The sequence below is a fragment of the Mirounga angustirostris genome, unplaced genomic scaffold, assembly GCF_029215605.1.
Source record: "Mirounga angustirostris isolate CCGP_5_RB_7025 unplaced genomic scaffold, mMirAng1.0.hap1 SCAF_2, whole genome shotgun sequence".
NCBI classification, from domain to species: Eukaryota; Metazoa; Chordata; class Mammalia; order Carnivora; family Phocidae; genus Mirounga; species Mirounga angustirostris.
This window is the reverse complement of record NW_026991710.1, coordinates 123,083,935-123,103,557: the sequence shown is the minus strand read 5'-3', so window position 1 is coordinate 123,103,557 and position 19,623 is coordinate 123,083,935. Positions and strand designations below refer to the sequence as shown.

At 37.0% G+C, this 19,623-nt stretch overlaps 1 protein-coding gene across 1 annotated transcript in view; it reads left to right on the top strand.

Annotated features, from left to right (window-relative positions):
* The first annotated feature begins 1,123 nt into the window (after positions 1-1,123).
* TTC29 (tetratricopeptide repeat domain 29) overlaps positions 1,124-19,623 on the top strand; it is a 240,207-nt gene continuing 221,707 nt past the window's right edge. Inside the window, exons 1-3 of the mRNA XM_064583312.1 lie at positions 1,124-1,182; positions 6,355-6,452; positions 8,447-8,530. Coding sequence (XP_064439382.1) covers positions 6,361-6,452; positions 8,447-8,530 — 176 coding nt within the window. The 5' untranslated portion in view covers positions 1,124-1,182; positions 6,355-6,360. The remainder of the gene's footprint in view (positions 1,183-6,354; positions 6,453-8,446; positions 8,531-19,623) is intronic.

The following is a 19,623-nucleotide window of genomic DNA, read 5'->3' as shown; positions in this document are numbered from 1 at the left end:
GGAGTGGGAGAGGGAGAAGCAGGCTTCCCGCGGGGCAGGGAGCCCGATGTGGGGACTCGATCCCAGGACCCTGGGATCATGACCTGAGCTGAAGGCAGACGCTTAACGACTGAGCCACCCAGGCGCCCTCAGTTGAACTAATTTCTGAAAGCAGTCTAACTTTTGAAAGCTGCCCTGTTTGAAAAGCTTTCTAGGTCTGGAGCCGCACTCAGCCCTCAGTAGGCTCCGCTCCCGCTAGGCTCCGCCCCCGTGCCCGAGGAATCTAGAGCTGTCCCAATCGCGAGCCCCGGTTTAGCCTAGCCCCGCCCCTCCGGGCCTGCCCCGCCCCCTCAGTAACCCGGACGACGCTCCCGCGTCCCCTCTCTCGGCGCCAGGTCCCCGAACCACCCCGGGAGGAGGGGGCAGCACCGGCGCCCGGCCCTTTGCCACTGGTGGGGGACACACTTCGGCGGAACGGAAAACCAGAATTGTTCCACGGGCCAGTCCACCGAGGTTCGTGACGGCAGGGGCGAAGCTCGGGGCAGGACTTTCACAGTTTCTGGGAGAGGCGGGCCGTTCTTCCCCGCAGTCCCGTCCGACCCCGGCTGATCTGCCTCCGTCAGTCTGTGGACTCCGTCCCAAGCTTCGTGAGCAGAGGCCCTCGCCGTTTACCTCAAGAGATGAATAGAAGTGGGAGCCGGGAAAGGCGCTTTTCCTGCCTCCCAGGTCACCTGACCCTCTGAGGGCGGTGGGAAAATAAACAGGCGGAGGGATAAATTATTAGCCCTGTCTAGAGTTAGGTAGGAGCAGAAAGGTAACTGCGATGCCCTTGGTTTGGGTAAAGAGAACTTCATGTCTCATAAGTTGGAGAGATCAGATTGTTATCCCTAAGGTCACATTTGTATTGGAATATAACAATACATATGCATAATTCGGGTGTACTGGCATTTCACTGAATTAGTGATTAGTTTCTCCTGTAGGGATTACAGTTTGGACTTTGAAAAAAAGTACATTTAAACACATACTAGGTACTTGGTATTATTTGTATGAAGGAATCTTATTTCACAATTTGGGACAGGAAGAGGAGTTATTCTACTAACTAATTTTTAACTTTTTTCTTCTCTCCTTTGCTACTATTATTGTTAGGATCTTCAGGCTGAAGTCCATAAGCCTTGGAGAGACCTTCAGCAGTAATCTCCAAAAGTAAGTCAAATGAACCAGGGCCTGCCTTCAACACTTTTCCTGCTTTATATTTTGATTTAACCATCAATAAATGTCAGTTAGTAGAAAATGTATGATTTCTATTTATTTTATTTAACAACCTATCTAATTAACCTACCACTGTGTGCTCAAATGGTCCAAAAATTATGATTCAAGGAATAAACGTTTAGCAACTCTTTAAACTTTTTTATGTGATTTTTTTTTTTTTACTCTTTTCAGGACCATAATGGATATTTCTTCTGTAGTTTTCTTTAATCTACCATAGTAAAAGAGCTTATGGTGATAATGTGAACAGTTCTAATTCTTATAAATGATTTTGTTGGTGATAGTAAAATAATTTATTTTGAGCTCTCTCGATGCAAATAATAAATTTGTTCCTGTGGTTTATTGGCTTTCTCACATCCCACAGTGATTGAATTCTAGAGATAGTAGTCAGCCTCGGACATAGTCACTCCCCTAGTAGCCTCTGTCTACACAGTGCTAGGCCTACCCCTTCCTCTGTGTTTCCTGATGAGGGCATCTCTGAGGATAGTGGGCGGGAGGATTACTCTGAAGAATTTTACTTGGGGGCCAGAAATTTAAACTCTCACCATGGGACACATTCAGCCTGACCCAGCACTCTTAAACCTTTCATCCTGTATTTCTCCATTCTCATTTGTCTTTGCATGTGGGGGCCAAACCGTGATACAAGAGCCAACCAGCAGATCAAAGAATCCACCAAATCTCTTCTGAATACCAACAGTGGAAGGGCTTCAGGCAGCCTTTTGATCTCCCGCTCAGCATTCTTGGTGCCACATGTAGCTCCGCCCACTTGCTGGTACTGGGGGAGCTGCGTCTGGGTCCTCACAGACTGCTCCCCGCTCAGCTCCCAGAGCTAAGCTGGTTTTGGTACCAGCCAGAGAGGTGCCTCTCATTTTCTATCTCCACTCACCTGGCTCTGAACCCTTTTCCTCCTTCAGTAGCACCCATCTTGTGTGATTTCCTCTGTGGTCTTGAGCCAGGAGAACCCTGATGCAGCGCCATTGTTGAGGATGTGTTCCATTTCTGCTTCAGGCCTAGGACAGTCACCCCAAAGCATTAATCCCATTTCCCATGTTGGAGTTCACCTAGGAGCTGGGAACACTGCCTGGCCGACACCAGGGAAGTGATACAACTCATATTAACAAAGAGCAAAAGGCTTTCTTTACAGGTATAATTGAAGCCTAAAATGACAGGACCCTAAGCATGCTTGCCTTTTTTCTCACCTATTTTCCTCTTGGCTGCTTCTGTATGCTAGAATGCACCAACTTCCTACTTAAAGAAAATTCAGCATAAATAAGAGATGGTGATTACTTAGATTAAAAATAATAATTTGTTGCAAGATCCCTTTAAATATTTGATGCATTTCAAATATTATGTGCCATAAAATTCAGTTCACACATTACCTATTGTGTAAAAACAAAATACCTTTAGGTGGCCATGTATCAGTTGTGAAAGACAAAATCCCTTTTCCCAGCAGGCATAAGCAAGGTAGGATGTGTGGTTTAAAGCAGGGAGGGAGCCTGCTCAACTTCTACCCTAACTCTGAGCTTAAACTTTCCAACATAGATTGGTTGAGAGCTATTTATTCCAACATTCAGTTAATAACTTTTTTTCCACTTTATCATTCAGTTCTGACCACCCCCCATTCGGAGTTTGTGCCTTGAGGCTTGCCAGGAGGGCTTGCAATACTTACATTAAACTAAATTTAAGAGTAAAGGTGCTCCTGCTGCTAATGTTCTCAGATCAGAGGAGAGCAAAATGAAGGAACTGGCAGCTGAAACTTTAATGGTAGGAAACGACTCAGATATTGAAAAAAATCACAGTTCATGTGTGTGACAAAGAAGACATGTTTCTCTCCATTTGCATTTGATTTCATTAGATGCTTATATTTTCTAGCAAAAATTGTCTAACCCAAGTTAACATCAAAAAGCATACATTTTACATCACATACCGGTAGCCCAACTTGTGGGGGTGCTTTTACACACCTTGTTGGCTGGATCGAGCTCTGGGGTTTGGTCCCTCTTTCTGTCTACAAGCAGCTCTGTCCTTCTAGTACTTAGAGAAATTACAAGTACTGTGTCCTCATTTTGAAGCTCCTTGGTAAACCTTTCAAGGGCCCTTGTAATTATGTAGAGATCACCTCTGCCACAATGCCCTTGGTAAGCAAAGTGGGGCTCTCCCAACAGTCTTAATTTATAGAGGATGAAATGTGCCAACTGAAGCAAACATAGTCATTGTTTTCTTTCATCCGTTTAGAAATCCAGTAGGGATAGACAGATGAGGTTAAGAACTGAGATGGCCCAGATTTACTCTGTAACATCAGAGGACTCTGGAATATAGACTCTTCATAGCTTCTCTGAAATAGGCTCATGGGAGGTGGGTTTGGGAGAGCCTTTGGTATCCTTTCAAGCCTGTATGTGAGATCTATCTTTACGTTTCTGTAACTTCTTACCATGTGTTCTGCATAAAGTTGTCATTTAGTAAGTTCTGGTTTCCAGGTAACTCAACTAGTTAATATGACATCTGATTAGAAAAACAGATTTTTTTTTAAGTTACAAAAGAAGTCACTATATTATGAAGTTACAAAGTAGGAGAGGACTAACATTTGCTGTTCAGACTGTGCTTTAAAGCTATAACTATATAAAAATAAGTGGACATTGTTTCATGGATCATATCATGCCCTGATAATCTGGGTAATATTAGGATTCCATGGTGTGTAAAACATGACACTGATCTGCATTAGCATTTTCTCTTTAATTATGTAAAAAATTATTTTCATAATAATCTTTTATTTGGAAACACAAGATGGCCTGTTTCTATGCTGGATTTCAAAAGGTTTTCCCCTGAGTCTTATTGTTCTTCCACACCCCTCCCTCATGGCCTGGTAGAGGAATATGGTACCTTGGCTGTCCATAGCTGGCTCAACCTCAGGCCTGACCACACCTGTCCACCTCCACCTCTATCTAAGCAACCATCCTCTTTCACTCAGATTTCGTAACAACCTCCCAGCTGGCCTCTCTGCTGTCTGCCCTCCTTCCCCTACAGTCTAAGCTCAAAAGAGAAACCAGGGTGAACTTGTCAAGGCACAAGTTAGGTCATGTCACTCCCATGCTCAAAATCCTCCAGTGGATTCTTAGCTTTATCAGAGTAAAAATCAGTTTTTACCGTTATCTTCAAGACCCTACACCACTGGAATACTCCCAAATTTTTCTTTAACTTCTTTGACTTTATCTCATTCTGCTCTTATTTATGCCTTCACTACTGGTGAGCATTTGGGTAATTTTATTTTTTACTGTAGATCTTATCATCATCTGACATTGTATATATTTTGCATATTTGTGTGTTATCTGTCTTTCCCCCACATCCAACCCTGTAATGTAAATTTTCTGAGATCAGAGATTGTCATCTTTTTGTTCACTGCTGTATCTTCAGCACCTAGACCAGGACCTGGCACCAAGTAGTATTTCAATAAATATCTGTTAAATATATTCAAGGCCCAGGTTGATAGTGCTTTGCCCTGAGTCACACAGGTAGTAAACATTGGAAGTAAGTGATTTAAAACCTAAAATAAACCTTTCAGTTGCTTGGTGAGGCTAAGGGTAGAGGTCAAACCTGGTGGACATGGTGGTGGAATCAAGAGGCTCTGGCCTTTTTGATGCCTCTCTAACAGTAGAAGTGTTCTTTCTTTTGTATCTGAAAGCCCTTGCAGCATGTGACAGACATGTCCACACTTCTTCCTATTTAAGGTAAATTTTAGATTATTTTATTTTTATTTTTTATAAGATTTTATTTATTTATCTGAGAGAGTAAGAGAGAGAGCAGGAACAGAGGGGAAGAGCAGAGGCAGTGGGAGAAGCAGACTTCCCACAGAGGAGGGAGCCCGACGTGGGGCTCGATCCCAGGACCCCAGGACCATGATCCGAGCTGAAGACAGATGCTTAACCAATTCCCCTAGATAATTTGATTTTATAGACCCACCTTCATTATTGCACAGTTACCTTCCCCAATGTGACACATTGCATTTCCTCAAGATGGCCACAACAATATCCCCCATCCCATATTCTCTTCCTACAATGTGAAGTTGATGCTCTCCCATCAGTAGGTGAATCGATGTTCATTAGCCTTGACTATGAACAGATTTTTTATCACAGTAGAAGGGATGCTATGTAACTTCCAGGGCTAGACTCTGAAAGTGGAGATAGTTTCCACCTGGCTTTTCTTTGGCATATTTGCCTTTGGAGCACTGAGCTGCCACATGAGAAAGCTGAGGCGGCCATGCTGTGAGGAAGCCCAAGCCATATGGGTAGCCACATGTAATGTTCTAGCAAACAGCCCAGTTAAGTTCCCAGCTAATAGTATTGACTATCAGATATGAGATAAGACACTTACACATGATTCCTGGCCCCCCCACCATTGAGTTACCCCCAATCTTCTGAGTCTCCCAGAAGAGGCTCAGTCATCATGGTATAGAGAAAAGCCATCCTCTTGTACCCTGTCCTAATTCCTGACCCGCAAAAAGTGTGAAAGATAATAAAATGATTGTTGTTTTAAACAATCTTTTCTGGATCTCTATATTTTGAAGTGATTTGTTACACTATGGTAGCTCTCTCTGTGTCTCTTGGGGCAGCTGTCTGCTTGTTGAGAATCAGTCTCAGCATCCATCACTGCTAAGGAAAAGCCTTTATTTGTGAGGAAGCAAGTTTTTAGAAAATAGCAAAGTATGAGCAGTTTTCAATTATTGATTGTAACAGGAAAGCAAAGCATGAGCATTTGAAGTCCAAAGCTGTCCTAATAATGTTCACTCTTTAATTGCAACCATGTCCGTTAACAAAATTCATACCAAAGCTCCTGATCATCTGAATCTTCAATTCATTTATCAGATTTTTTCCTTATCCATTTGGTGGTAGAGATGCAGACAAGTAATAAATTGGCCAAAAGGCAGATGGTAGAAGAAAGTAACGAGAAGCAACCTGCAGAAGCCACTCACTAAGTATCATTCCTGAATAATAGAGCTATAGCTCTATACACAGGTATTCTCAGCTCAGATGACAGACTGTGGATCTCTAATAATGTCTTAAAGGATTCTTTGAAAAATTCATTCTTTAAAATACTGTTTCTATTTTTTTTTTGTAGTCTAGAATGACCACCCTGCCCCCGCTGCCCATGACACGCCCAAAGCTTACATCTTTAGCCAGACAGAAGCTGCCATGTTCCCCTGGCACAATTCCAAGGTACGTGACCCTGGTTTTCATTTCTTTTCCTACAGAATGAATTTCTTGCAGTAAGAAATGTCAATAGCACATCTCAGAAAACAAAATTGTTCAAAGACAAGAGTATATTGTTATATTCAGAATATTCAAATTTGCTATTTCCAAAGGATCAATGAACCTCATTCAGATATAAAGAATTTATTTATTTAGCAAGCTAGTACTCATTTGATTGTTTTATTACCTATTCTAATTATATCATGGTCCTATAAAACTTTGGAGATATATTTCCTTTTAAAAACATTAGTGGAGAATTGAAAGCAGAGGCTTTAGAAATGAAAGGTGTACAGCTTCTAATCCACAAGGTCTAGAGTGCTAATTTCTGTTTTGGAGGAAGGAGGACACGGTCTCACTACTAGGGTAAGTTGGCAGGCCAGGTTTAGGTACTGAAATGATCCTGGAGCTAAAAATTCATCATCACTCCACTGCTACACTAAACAGCTGCTGAGGTCCTGGAGTTGCCGCCCGGAAACTATAGAAGAGAACAGTGTATTTTGTCATAAGTATTAATGAGGATTATTTTACTTAGAAATTGCCATTTAAGGGGCGCCTGGGTGGCTCAGATGGTTAAGCTTCTGCCTTCGGCTCAGGTCATGATCTCAGGGTCCTGGGATCGAGTCCTGCATCGGGCTCCCTGCTCCTTGGGAGCCTGCTTCTCCCTCTGCCTTTCTCTCTCGCTCTGTCTCTCATGAATAAATAAATAAAATCTTAAAAAAAAAAAAGAAATTGCCATTTATGGTTTTATTGAGTTATAGTGATGCATATATTATTTATTGATATAAATAATTTGCATATGTAGGTTTATTTTCTTTATATACAAAATTTTCACTTCAGACAAGGCATAATGATCAAAGTATTATGAGACTATTTTGTTTTGAGAAGGATCATACTTTATTCTTAGTATTTCTGGGAAAGACCAAAGTCCCTGGACCAAAATAAATGCATACAGTTAAAACAACATGGAGGTTCCCTTATAACAGCATAAAAGTTTCTTCTCAAAAAATTTGAAAAACAGATTTTTTTAATACATGCATAATTCAGGATATACAAATATTCTTATTTTCAATTTTACTTTTGAATAATGTGGAGTATTTACAAAGTCTGAAAAACTTGTTCTTTCTGCCTTTTATAATGCTTGAGATTCCATTTTCTTTTCAACACCAGCAAAAATGCAGCCCAGTCTCACATCCCTAAAATAATATGGATTTTAAAGAACACTATTCCTTATATTAATTTTTGGGGGAAAAAACCCACTTTTTTCATAACCATTTAGGACAAAGTTTTATATCAAGATTTTCCATTAGTTTCTGAATAAAAACAGATGCTTGTTTAGTCCCATACTCCCATTGTTAGGAGATGTTAGTGGTATGCTTATTTTTTAAAGGTGCAAGGGAGGGTGGAGAATAAATACACTACCAGTGTAATAGATTTCTCAGTAAAGTCTTTTTAAAATCACTTTTTTAGTAATAACTTGAATTTTGTGTGTGACTAAAAAACCCACTCAAACAACATTTCAGAGCAAAATTTGGTAATGTTTGGAACAAATATATTTTGTATGTTTGTATCAAGCAGGTGTTCTCAGTTCAAAATCCTGGGCCAAACAGAGTATGACTTCTGTATTGCAAAGTTATAATGTGAAGCAACATGAGCAAAATGGAAGAGCTTATAAGCTTTGAGGAGAAAACTCCATTTTTCTTAAGAATGCTGATTATTTTAATATGTTGGTGTTTTATTTGTTTGCACACTGAGTTTAAGATTCTTCCTTATCTCTTAACATTCAAGAAAATGAAAATTTGGAAATTACTAATCAACAACCTATCTCTGTAGCTATTGTAGAACATTTATTATATATGGTATTATACCTTAAATATTTCTCTTCTCCTGGTGGCATTTTATATGTTTGGGAGCTTTTCAACTTGATAAAGCAGTGCTTTATTATTTCTTTCCATTTCATTTAGGTCTCAGTTGATCAAAGAAAAAGATGACATAGATCATTACCTGGAGGTGAATTTCAAAGGATTGTCAAAAGAGGAGGTTGCTGCGTAAGTATAACCTCTTAAAGGTACTTTAATATAAAGTTTGTTTCTTTTGTCTGGATTCTTTATTGAAATTTCAATTTTCCTGTGCAGTACACTTTTTCATTGGAACATGGCATTTAAAAATTAAAGCTCATATTAAATAGTGATAAGTCATGTCTATTGAACTTACACATATCAAAGTCTTTAACTTTATGGCTTTCAAAATTCTCATATTTACCAAGATATTATACCATCACATTTGCAATACTTTAGTTAAGTCTGTGCCATTAATTGCTTACTGACTTCCATTTTAAGGTGTATTGCCTCCATGGGGGAGAAAAAAGTTTTTAGAGAAAGATCCTATCTTTTTTTCCTCATGATTTAAAACAAAAATTCTGTACTAAAGTATGTTCCTCCCCCCTCCAAAACCCACAAAAAAGAATGACTGGATCATAGTTTATCGGTTGCTTTTTTAAATAATTCTAAATTGTCTGGATTTATTTTATCAATGAACAATATAAACTTTGCCATTTTATCAGTTAGAAACTAATTTGTGGTTTAAGTAAAAACTATAAAAATCTGTGTAGGTTAGTGAGAAATGAATAAAAACCTAAAATAATAGCTAAACAGATTTAATATTTCTTAGCTATAGAGTTGGTGACCATGTTATCATCAGATCTTTAGATGCAGGCATTGAAAAACAGAAATATTATAAATACAGATGCATCTTATGGAACTCATTAAATGATTCAATTAAACTATTTTATGCAATAAGTGTTTTTAAAACATCCTCTCAATTAGTATTGTCTAGTGCTATGGGAGTCCACTGAAAGAGTTTTCTTAATATTTTTGGTATGGTTTTTCATAGAGTCTAAAATTCCAAGTCTCTTGATATGTTTCATTTTATTAGATATTATCTTTGTCAATTTGCATATAACATGGAAAAATGGAATAGTTCATTCTGTCAGTACCTACTTTATTTTATAGAGTGACAAAATTTTACAATACCTGTAATCACTGTCTTCCTTGGAACACTATTGACTGCCATGTGTAGTATCTGGGAGCTTTGGTTAAATGCTGTTCTGATTGTTAATTTATTAACTTTCCATGGTAACCTGTTGGATAAAGTTAAAGGTTAATATTGTTTGATAATACAATTACTTAAAAGAAAAAATATATAAGTGATATTTTCATTCTGATTTAAATATAATAATATCCAAATATCTGTAATTGGCTTAACAATTAGGAATTAAATTTGGAATTAAACTTAGGCTTCACATATTTTAACAAGCTAGAAATTCATATACAGCACTTAAAATCTGCTAAATTTTCAGTTTGCATTGAAGAAAACTTTGATCTAAAGCAATGCAAAATAGGTTTTGCTGATGAGTGTTCTCTTAATATTTTTTTCTTTAAGGATATTACCAAACTGATTTTAAATCCATAATATGCTACAGAAAACAAGTAGCACCAGGTAATTCTCCAGCCTTACAATTGCATTCTCCTTAAAGTTTCCTGCAGCTGAGTACTTTTTTAGACCAAAGCTAGGATAGTGGATGCAAACCTTAATAGGAAGATAGCTTGTACTTAGCTCACTCTTCTGCTTTTGATTGATATATATTCTAGACTTTGCCACAGACAAACTAATTGAATAGCATGTAAAGGAGAAACTGATGAATAATTTCAGCACTCTTGGCAGTACTTAGCAGGTGCCATGAGGAATTATGCATATTCTGTTAACCAAGGAATTGCTATGTAAAACTTTTTATTAGTCAACTCTAAAAAGATAAATTGGTCAGCAAGCATTTAAGTGCCTACTTTATATGTAATACTAGGTTTTTCACAGTGGGAGAGACAGTGATATCTTATCGTAATATTTGACCCCATCCTTGTCTCAATTTGAGACAATAAGATTTACGAACAGGAAACAAATATGGAATGAATGAGTGCTGATTGTATTGTGAAGTGTAGCCTCGGAGTCTAGAGGAAATCAGAGAAAACTAAGGTGGTAGGATGAAACCTGCCATGGAAGACAGATTTTGAGTTTGGCTTTCTGTTTGGTGGCATTATAAAGTTACCAAACTAGTACTTCACAGATCCTCAGTATAAAAGCGGGATAAATTGATGAATCAAATTTTCAACCAGACAGAATCAATATCTAAGATATATCTTTAAGTCTCTCTATATACTGCTTTATTCTTAAGATGGTAAGATGGTTATATATATATTCATTATATAATTGATACCCACTAGCTTTGCTATCTCATAATATGTATGTGCTCTCTGTCTAGTCCCCAAACCCCTCATCATCTAACCCAAAATACACCAATTTACTTATATGTAAACTCACAATCTGTGACTTTCCTTCTATCATAATTGGTGAAGAGTTCCTATTCTAATCTAAGGATGATGTTTGTGCTCTGGGTACCATCCCCTCTTACTTGTTCCAAGACTTTCTCCTGCATTTAAACATATTCTTCTTCTACATCATTCTTTGCCCTCTCCACTGGACCAATCTCACTAGCATTCATATCTCCTTTAGTATTTCCCTTGACTTCTTATCTGCCCCACACACTGCCCCCCCCCCAGGTTCTCTCCCATTTTCCTCTACCCTTCATAGCAACCAGAAGCACTGTCTCAGTATTTGCACCCATTCTTGCATCAATGGACTCTAAATAGGTGTCGGGCCCCAGAAGTCACAGAAATCTCTCTGTTTAGAGTGACCAACGTCCTCCATTTTTACCACATATAGTGATCACGTTTCTGTCCTCATCTTACTTGATGTCTTCACAACATTTGATAGAGTTGAGCACTCTCTCATTGGTCACTCTGTACTTGTGGCTTCCAGGATGCCATGTCCTGTGGTTTTCTTCCAGACTCTGACTCTGCCACCTTAGTCTCCTTTCAGACTCTCCTTCGAAAAGTTCTCTTTTCAAACTCTCAATGGTGAGTTGTCCTAGGACTGAGTCTTAGGGCCTCTATTCCAGCAGCACTCTCCGTGGATCCAGTCTTAAGTACTGCAATACCCTGATGACTGTCACATTTATAAATCCAGCCCTGAGCTGTCCATTGAGCTCCCAATTTTTATATCCAACTGCCTCCTTTACATACCTACTTGGGTACTTAATAGACATTCTAAAATTAATCTGGCCACAAACTGGACTCTTGATTTACCCCTATTTTCCCTCACCTCCCCTACCAAATAATTCCCCACAGTCTTTCCTCAGCTCAGTAAATGGCACCAAGGCAGCCTTGAGTTGCACCCTGACTTCACCATCCTCCCCCATCTAATCCATCACTATGTCCTATCAGATATAACTCCTAAATATATCCTGTGTTCATCTACTTCTCTTCATTGCATAGCCACCGTCATCCCTTGCCAAAATCACTTGAGTTTCCCAACTGCTCTTCTCATATCCCCTCTAATTCTGCCAAAATTCAGCCTCCAGAGTCATCTTTTGAAAAAAATTAGATCATGACACTCACCTGCTTAAAACCCTCTGAGAGCTTTCCACATTGTTGTTATGATAAACTCCAAGGCTTATCATGGTTTGGACTTTACTGTGCATGATTTGGACTTTCCTGACCTCTCTGACTTTATCTCGCATTTTCCCCACCACTCACTCCTCTCATTGTGGCCTTATTGCTGACACTTTCTTGTCCTGCAGGTGTCAGTCACCTTGAATGTGACCTCTTCAGTCTGCCATTCCCTGACCTCATAATCCAGTAGCCCTCACCCCACCTCTGCTTACTCTCAGCCAAATCATCTGGCTCTATTTCTGCTATAACTTGTCCCCCCTCTTGCACTGGGCATCTGTAAGTCGACTGTCTTCATCCCCAGCAGAATGGATCTGCACAGGAACAGAAGCATGTCCCTGTGTGCCCTGGCACGTGGTCAGAGATCAACACCTGCAAGTTAAATGAATGAATGCGTAAACGTCAGATTGACACCATGAAATAGGTTTCTTGCTGTGACTATTCTTTGGTTACAATATTTTCAGGTCCGTGTTGTAGGTGACCGGTTTGAATATTGAATCAAAGCAGCTTAAGGTGTTTTATGTACACAAGTACGGGTATAAAATTTAAATGAGTAATTGAGCAGGACAAGCTAGAGTAGTTGTTCCCGGAATGGCCAAATCCATTGATGGGGGATCATTTTACTTTGGAATGGGTAAAGTAGTTCAAAAGCAAAGGGCTTCTGGGTTTTTTATTACCTACATTTACAAAAGAATTTCAGTTTTCTTCATTACTTTTTAAGTGACTGGGTTATTTGAGTGCCTACTAGGTACATTTCCCCCCACATTTTGTACTCACATAAAATATAATTGACACTGACCATTTGACTTTCTTAGATAAATCTTCAAATAGTTCATCGATAGTATTTGACTGACTTTTGACAACTAAAGAAGATCTTGCTGTGGTTTTGTACTTTGTTTTTTATTGTCTTATATTGTCAGAATATAGTGTTTTTTAAAAGGATTGAAAGTATCTCTTATTATCATATTGTAATTGCTTTGAGTAGCTAAGTAATGAAAGTATCATTTGTAGATTCAAATAAAAATTTCTGAGGGGCAGTTTTTATAGCTTCAGCTATGTATATGAGGATACAAATAAACAAAATCATCAAGGGACAGAGAATGCTAATCTGCTCGGTATTATTTTCTGCTTCAGATATCACGTTCTATTATGTGGAAGAGTAGATTTAGTTCAAAACTGTGTGCATCTTAAGATACTGCTTTCTTGCAGAGCACCTTTCGGCATCATCAGCTGAAGGGTGCGAAGCATCACTTTGTCAGCACAGTGGCAATTAGAACTGTCAGTTACCATATTCAACAAGTTTGGGTTGTAAAGAAACAAAGAGCCATTTATTTTCATGTCTTTTAAAGCCTTTCTCCCCTTCCTTATTTTGAACTGATTTATACTTAGGCAGTTAAAACATTTTGCCAATGTAAGTTTTCATCTTGAGTTTATTTCAAAATTGTCTTCCAGAGGTGCCTTTAGGAACCACAGATACTCTTGTTACAAGCAAATTTAGCACCTGGATCTGTACAGTGGCCAGGTAATCAGAGTATATATAAGGGGGTGAAGACGTTTATTCAGGATATATTTCACAATAACCCTATGGGAATTTAGGTTCCTTCTGGTGTGCTGTTCCTCTGCTTCATTGATCTTGTTTACTTTTAAATAATTTTGTGAAATCATTTTGTTTTCTCTTCAACACATTTTGCTCTCTTGTAAAGTAATAAGTGAAATTCTATATGGAGTGTTGCAGATTAACTTTCTGAAATGGACAATTGCCGAATAAATGCTTGCCTGACTAAGAGAAACAGGCAGGGAAGAGAGGGAAAGGAAGCTGCCCCTCTTTCCTTCTGGGTAGCAGACTGCGTTTCAAGGTCTTCCTGACTTGAGGAAGAGAGACAGGATTTTGATGTTCTGAAACGGAGAGGTGATTATTCCTTACCTTCTCACGAATACAAAAAAATTAAGCAATAGCAAAGAATAGTGATAGGAAGAGAGGAGGGGGGTACCTTTCCTTTTTATTTATTTTCATTTATTTACTTACTTATTTAAATTCTAGTGTTGTCTTCCACAGCAGATCTCTAGGATGTGAAACTAGGAAAGAAAAGACTTTTTTTTGACCATAATTTTTTTAAAAAAAGAATATTGATATGAATATGGTTTAAAATTTTGGAATTTAAAAAATGTAGTTGGAAGGAACTTTAAAAAAAATTCTTTCCTAGCAAAAAGGATCTCAGGTTTTCATCAAAACTAAGTCTAAATAAATAAAAAAGGAGGAAAGATTTCAAATGTCAACAGAACACAGAAATGCCAATTTCTTGGTTACTTACGTCTTTATGTCCTTTAAAAGCTTGCTTTAAAATATTATTTTCATATATGGTGTTTAAACTTAGCAGCTCTATTGGACTTAAAAAAAATTCTGTGTAAGGCAAAAGCATAGGAATCATGACATTGCCGCTCTGGCTGTTATGGGAGCCAATTTCTTCCTCAGTTGGAAATTTGGTTTTGCTGCTTAATACCTGTGTAATCTTATTCAGGTTACCTGATTTCTCTAATATCTGATTTCCATAACTATTTCAAAAGCACAATAATAACAGGAAATTCTTATGAAAGTTAAATGAGATTCTCTGTATGAAGCACATATAGACAACCCTCGCTTTAGCTGTTTAACTGTCATTGATTTTTTTTGCTTTTAAAGCATTTATTAATGAATATAAATAACCTAAATATTTCACATTAACTTTATGTGTTGATTTAGGTATTAATATTAATTTATCACTTTTCTATAAATATGTACAGTCACATATTTTGCTTTTTACTACGTATCATTTTCATCATGTTCAGAGTTTTTAATAAGATACATTTCAAACTTAGTAATGCCAACAAAGAAGAGAAATTTTTTTTAAATTTCAGCTTACAGTAAATTTTTCATAAACTAACTTATGCTGTACCAAGCAACACAATTTGTATAGTCTGCTAAGCTATTCCAAACACTTAAAACATTTCTACAAATCACTTAAACTTACCATTATTATGATAAGATTGCTTTAAAATAAGGAATATAGTGGTGCCTGGGTGGTTCAGTCGGTTAAGCATCTGCCTTCGGCTCAGGTCATGATCCCAGGGTCCTGGCATCGAGCCCCATATTGGGCTCTCTGCTCAGCGGGTACCCTGCTTCTCCCTCTCCCACTCCCCTTGCTTGTGTTTCCTCTCTCGCTGTCTCTCTCTGTCAAATAAATAAAATCTTTAAAAAAAAAAAAAATTAAAATAAGGAATATAGCCAGAGAACGTGGCTCTTCCAATAATAGCTTATAAACCTGAAAGTGCACAATGGCCCTTCTCTATTTGGAAATCATCTGGGAAATTGCTCTTTCAGGAACAAGAAACAGAGTGATAAAAGGAGATAAACACCCAGGTACCACAGGGGTTGAATCAGTCAGAACTGTCAGTGGGATGAGCCACCCAGGCATCCCCCATTTTAACTGTTTTTAAGTGTACAGTTCATGGCATTAAATACATTCATACTGTTGTGCAACCATCACCACCATCTATCCCCAGAATTCTTTTCATCTTGCAAAACTGAAGCTCTACAGCCAATAAACAATACCTCACCCCTCAGCTCCTTGGAACCACTGTGCTATTTTCTGTCTCTATTATTTTGACCCCTCGTATAAATACTTCATGTAAGTAAAATCATTCAGCAGTTATCTTTTTGTGACTGGCTTATTTCACTTTGCACAATTTCCTCAAGGTTTATCCATAAGAATTTCCTTCCTTTTTAAGGCTGAATAATAATCCATTGTATGTATAGGCCATATTTCACTTACCATTTCATCCATTGTTGGACACTTGGGTTGCTCCCATGTTTTAGCTATAAAATGCTGCTATGAACATAGGTGTACAGATATCTCTTCGAGACCCTGTTTGCAATACTTTTGATTATAAACCCAAAAGTGGAGTTTCCAAATAATTTGTAATTTTATTTTAAATTTTTTTAGGAACCACCATTCTGCCACAAGAGTGGCTGTACCATTTTACATTCCCACTGACAACATACAGGGGTTCCAATTTTGTCACATATTCACCAACATTTATTTTTTTCTGCTTTTATCATAGTAGCCATCATACTAAGTATGAGGTGGTATCTCATTGTGGTTTTGACTTCCATTTCCTTAATGATCAGTGATGTTGAGATCTTTCCATGTGCTTATTGGTCATTTGGATATCTTCTTTGGAGAAATGTCTTTGAGTCTTTTGACCATTTTTGAATTGAGTTGTTTTTCATTATGAACTTTCAGGAGTTGTCTATATATTGTGGATATTAATCCCTTATCAGATATATGACTTGCAATTATTTTCTTCTATTTCATAGGTTGCCTTTTCACTATTTATAGTGTCTTTTGATAACAAAGGTTTTTAATTTTCATGAAGTCCTGTTTGTCTCTTTTGTCTTTTATTGCCTGTACCTTTTGTGTCACATCCAAGAAATAATTGCCAAAGCCGATGTCGTAAGACTTTTGCCCTAAGTTTTCTTCTAAACGTTTTATAGATTTAGCTCTTATGTTTAGGTCTTTGATCCATTTTAATTTATGTATACAGTGTTAGGTAAGGGTTTAATCTCATTCTTTTGCACGTGAATATCTTGTTTTCTGACCATCAATTGTTGAAAAGTGTCCTTTCTTCATTGAATAGTCTTGGCATCCTTATCAAAAATCATCTGGCCATGCATGTGAAGATTTGTTTCTGACTCTATTCCATTGGTTTATATGTCTGTCTTTCCATTTAGATATGTCTTCTTTAACTTTTTTCAACAATATTTTACAGTTTTCATTGTACAAATCTTTCATCTCCTTAGTTAATGCCTAAGTATTTTATTTTGTATATTGTTGCTATTGTAAGTGAAGTTGTTTTCTTAATTTCCCTTTCAGATTATTTATTGTTAGTGTATGGGTATCTACTGAATTTTGTGTGTTGACCTTGTATTCTGCTAATTTGCTAAATTTATTAGTTCTAGCAGCTTTTTTTGTGGAATTTCAGGTTTTTCTAAATAGGGTTTCTGCAACACTAGAAACAGATCATTTTACTTCTTTCCTTCCAATTTGGATGCCTTTTACTTCTTTTTCTTGTCTAATTGCTCTGGCTAGGACTTCCAGTACTATGTTGAATAGATGTGATAAAATTGGGTATCTTTGCCTTATTCCTGATCTAAGAGGGTAGTTTTCAGTCTTTGATAATTGAGTATTGTGTTTGCTGTGGGTTTTTCATATATGGCTTTTATTATGTTGAGGTAGTTTCCTTCTATTTTTATTTGTTAGGTGTTTTTATCATGATGGTATTGAACTTTGTCAAATACTTTTTCTGTATCATCTGGTCTTTCTTAGGGACAGTTTCAGTTGGTTTATATTTTAGTCCCCCTGAATGGGATATTTTCCTGTTTCTTTGTATACCTTGTGATTTTGTTTATTATATGTTTAAAAAAGAAGAAGAAGAAGATAGCAGGAAGGGAAAAATGAAGGGGGGGGATATCGGAGGGGGAGATGAACCATGAGAGAATATGGACTCTGAGAAACAAACTGAAGGTTCTAGAGGGGAGGGGTGTGGGGGGATGGGTTAGCCTGGTGATGGGTATTAAGGAGGGCATGTACTAAATTGAGCACTGGGTGTTATATGCAAACAATGAATCATGGAACACCACATCAAAAACTAATGATGTAATGTATGGTGATTAACATAAGGTAATAAAATTTTAAAAAAGTGCAGAAAAAAAAGAAAGGACTAAATAAATACAGTAACACATTCTTTCTAATCCTTTGGAACCCCCCCAAAAAAATCTCTCTCTGGGGCGCCTGGGTGGCTCAGTCTGTTAATTGTCTGCCTTCGGCTCAGATCATGATCTCCATGTCCTGGGATGGAGCCCCATGTCCAGCTTCCAGCTCAGCAGGAAGTCAGCTTCTCCTTCTCCCTCTGCCTCTCCCCCCTGCTTGTGCTCTCTCTGTCTCTCACCCTTTCAAATGAATAAATAAAATATTAAAAATAAAAAGAATCTCCTTCTGACCCTCCCCTTCTGTATAAAAAGAAAAAAATAAAGCCTCTTTGTGCCATAGTTTCCTCATCCGTAAAATGGAGATGATGATAATAATAATAATACCTATCTCATATAAATATTGTAAAGTTTAAAAAGATGTAAAATATTGAGAACATTGGTCCATTCTAAGCATACAATAAAAATTAGCCATTACTATAATTATAATTAGAAGCTATATTACCTTTTTCATTCCTGGCACAATTTTGGTGACTTACCTATATTTATTTTTCTTGATTATACTTGCCAAGATTTATTTGTCTTATCATGTAACCATTCTTTTATTTTATGGGTCAGCTTTTTTGTTCTATATTATTTTATGCCTTTACCTTTAGTATTTCCCTTTCTGTCTTTTATTTGACTTCATGTTGTTCATTTTGTTAAGATTTTTTTTCTTGCTCTGAGTTGAAAGCTAGCTTCTTCACTTGTTTCTGTGCTTTTGTATTTTAACAAGTACATTTAAATTATAAATTTCTTTTTGAACACCATGATGATTTTTCCCCCAGGATTTGATATTTAGTGTTTTTATTTTGTTTCAATTCTACATATATGAACATTTCTACGGTGGTTTTCCCTTTAGGCAGTGAATACATTAGAAATATATTTGTAAATTTGCAGATGAATTTTTTTGTGTGTTTTTGTTGGGGGGGGGAGGAGGGATGTAGGATTGGAGATGAATCTTTACCTGTGCTCAGTAAATATGCCATACATGATATCAGTTTATAAAATTTCTAGTATGGCCAGTACATGGCCAATTTTTATAAATATTCTTTGTATGTTTGAAAAATAAATAATATTCTCTATTTACTTGGTAGACAGTTCCATACAGAAAATACTATCAGAAACTAATAGATTGACCCTGTTATTTCAATCAAGCTAGAAAATTGTTATTCAAATCCTTTTTTTCCTCGACTTTATTTGTAATTTTCTGAAAAAAAAAAAGCATTAAGATAAATTTCTCCTTATTCTGTTAATTTTGAAGCTATGTTATTAGGTGTATTGTTTCCTAATTGCGCTATTTCACAGTAAATCAATCTGTGAATCTCTGTTATTCATATGCCCCTTTAATTTTTTATACCTGAATTCTATTTTGTTTGATATTAATAATGTTATACAAGCTTTCACTTTGTTAGCATTTACATTATTATATGAAAATACAAAAGAAACAAATGATATGTTCTCTCTTTCAAGGAAGTTATAATCCCTACTATATGTATATTTTGTATTTTTTTTAAGTTTGAATTCAAAGCTCTTTTATTTTACTCTTGACATATACTTCTTTTTGTTCTTATAATATTCTTATTGATGCACATATTTGATGTGATGTACCCTATGCTCTTAGTTACTACAAGTAAGAATTTTCTAAATGTTTGAGATATTTGCCATAAAATTAATACAACATTCAGGAAAATAAGATATTTATATGCAGATATGGTCTGACCAGAGCATCAAATTATTCAATTTGCTTTTGTTTTTAATTTAGTTTTTCCTAAATGTAAAACTAAATGTGTGTTTT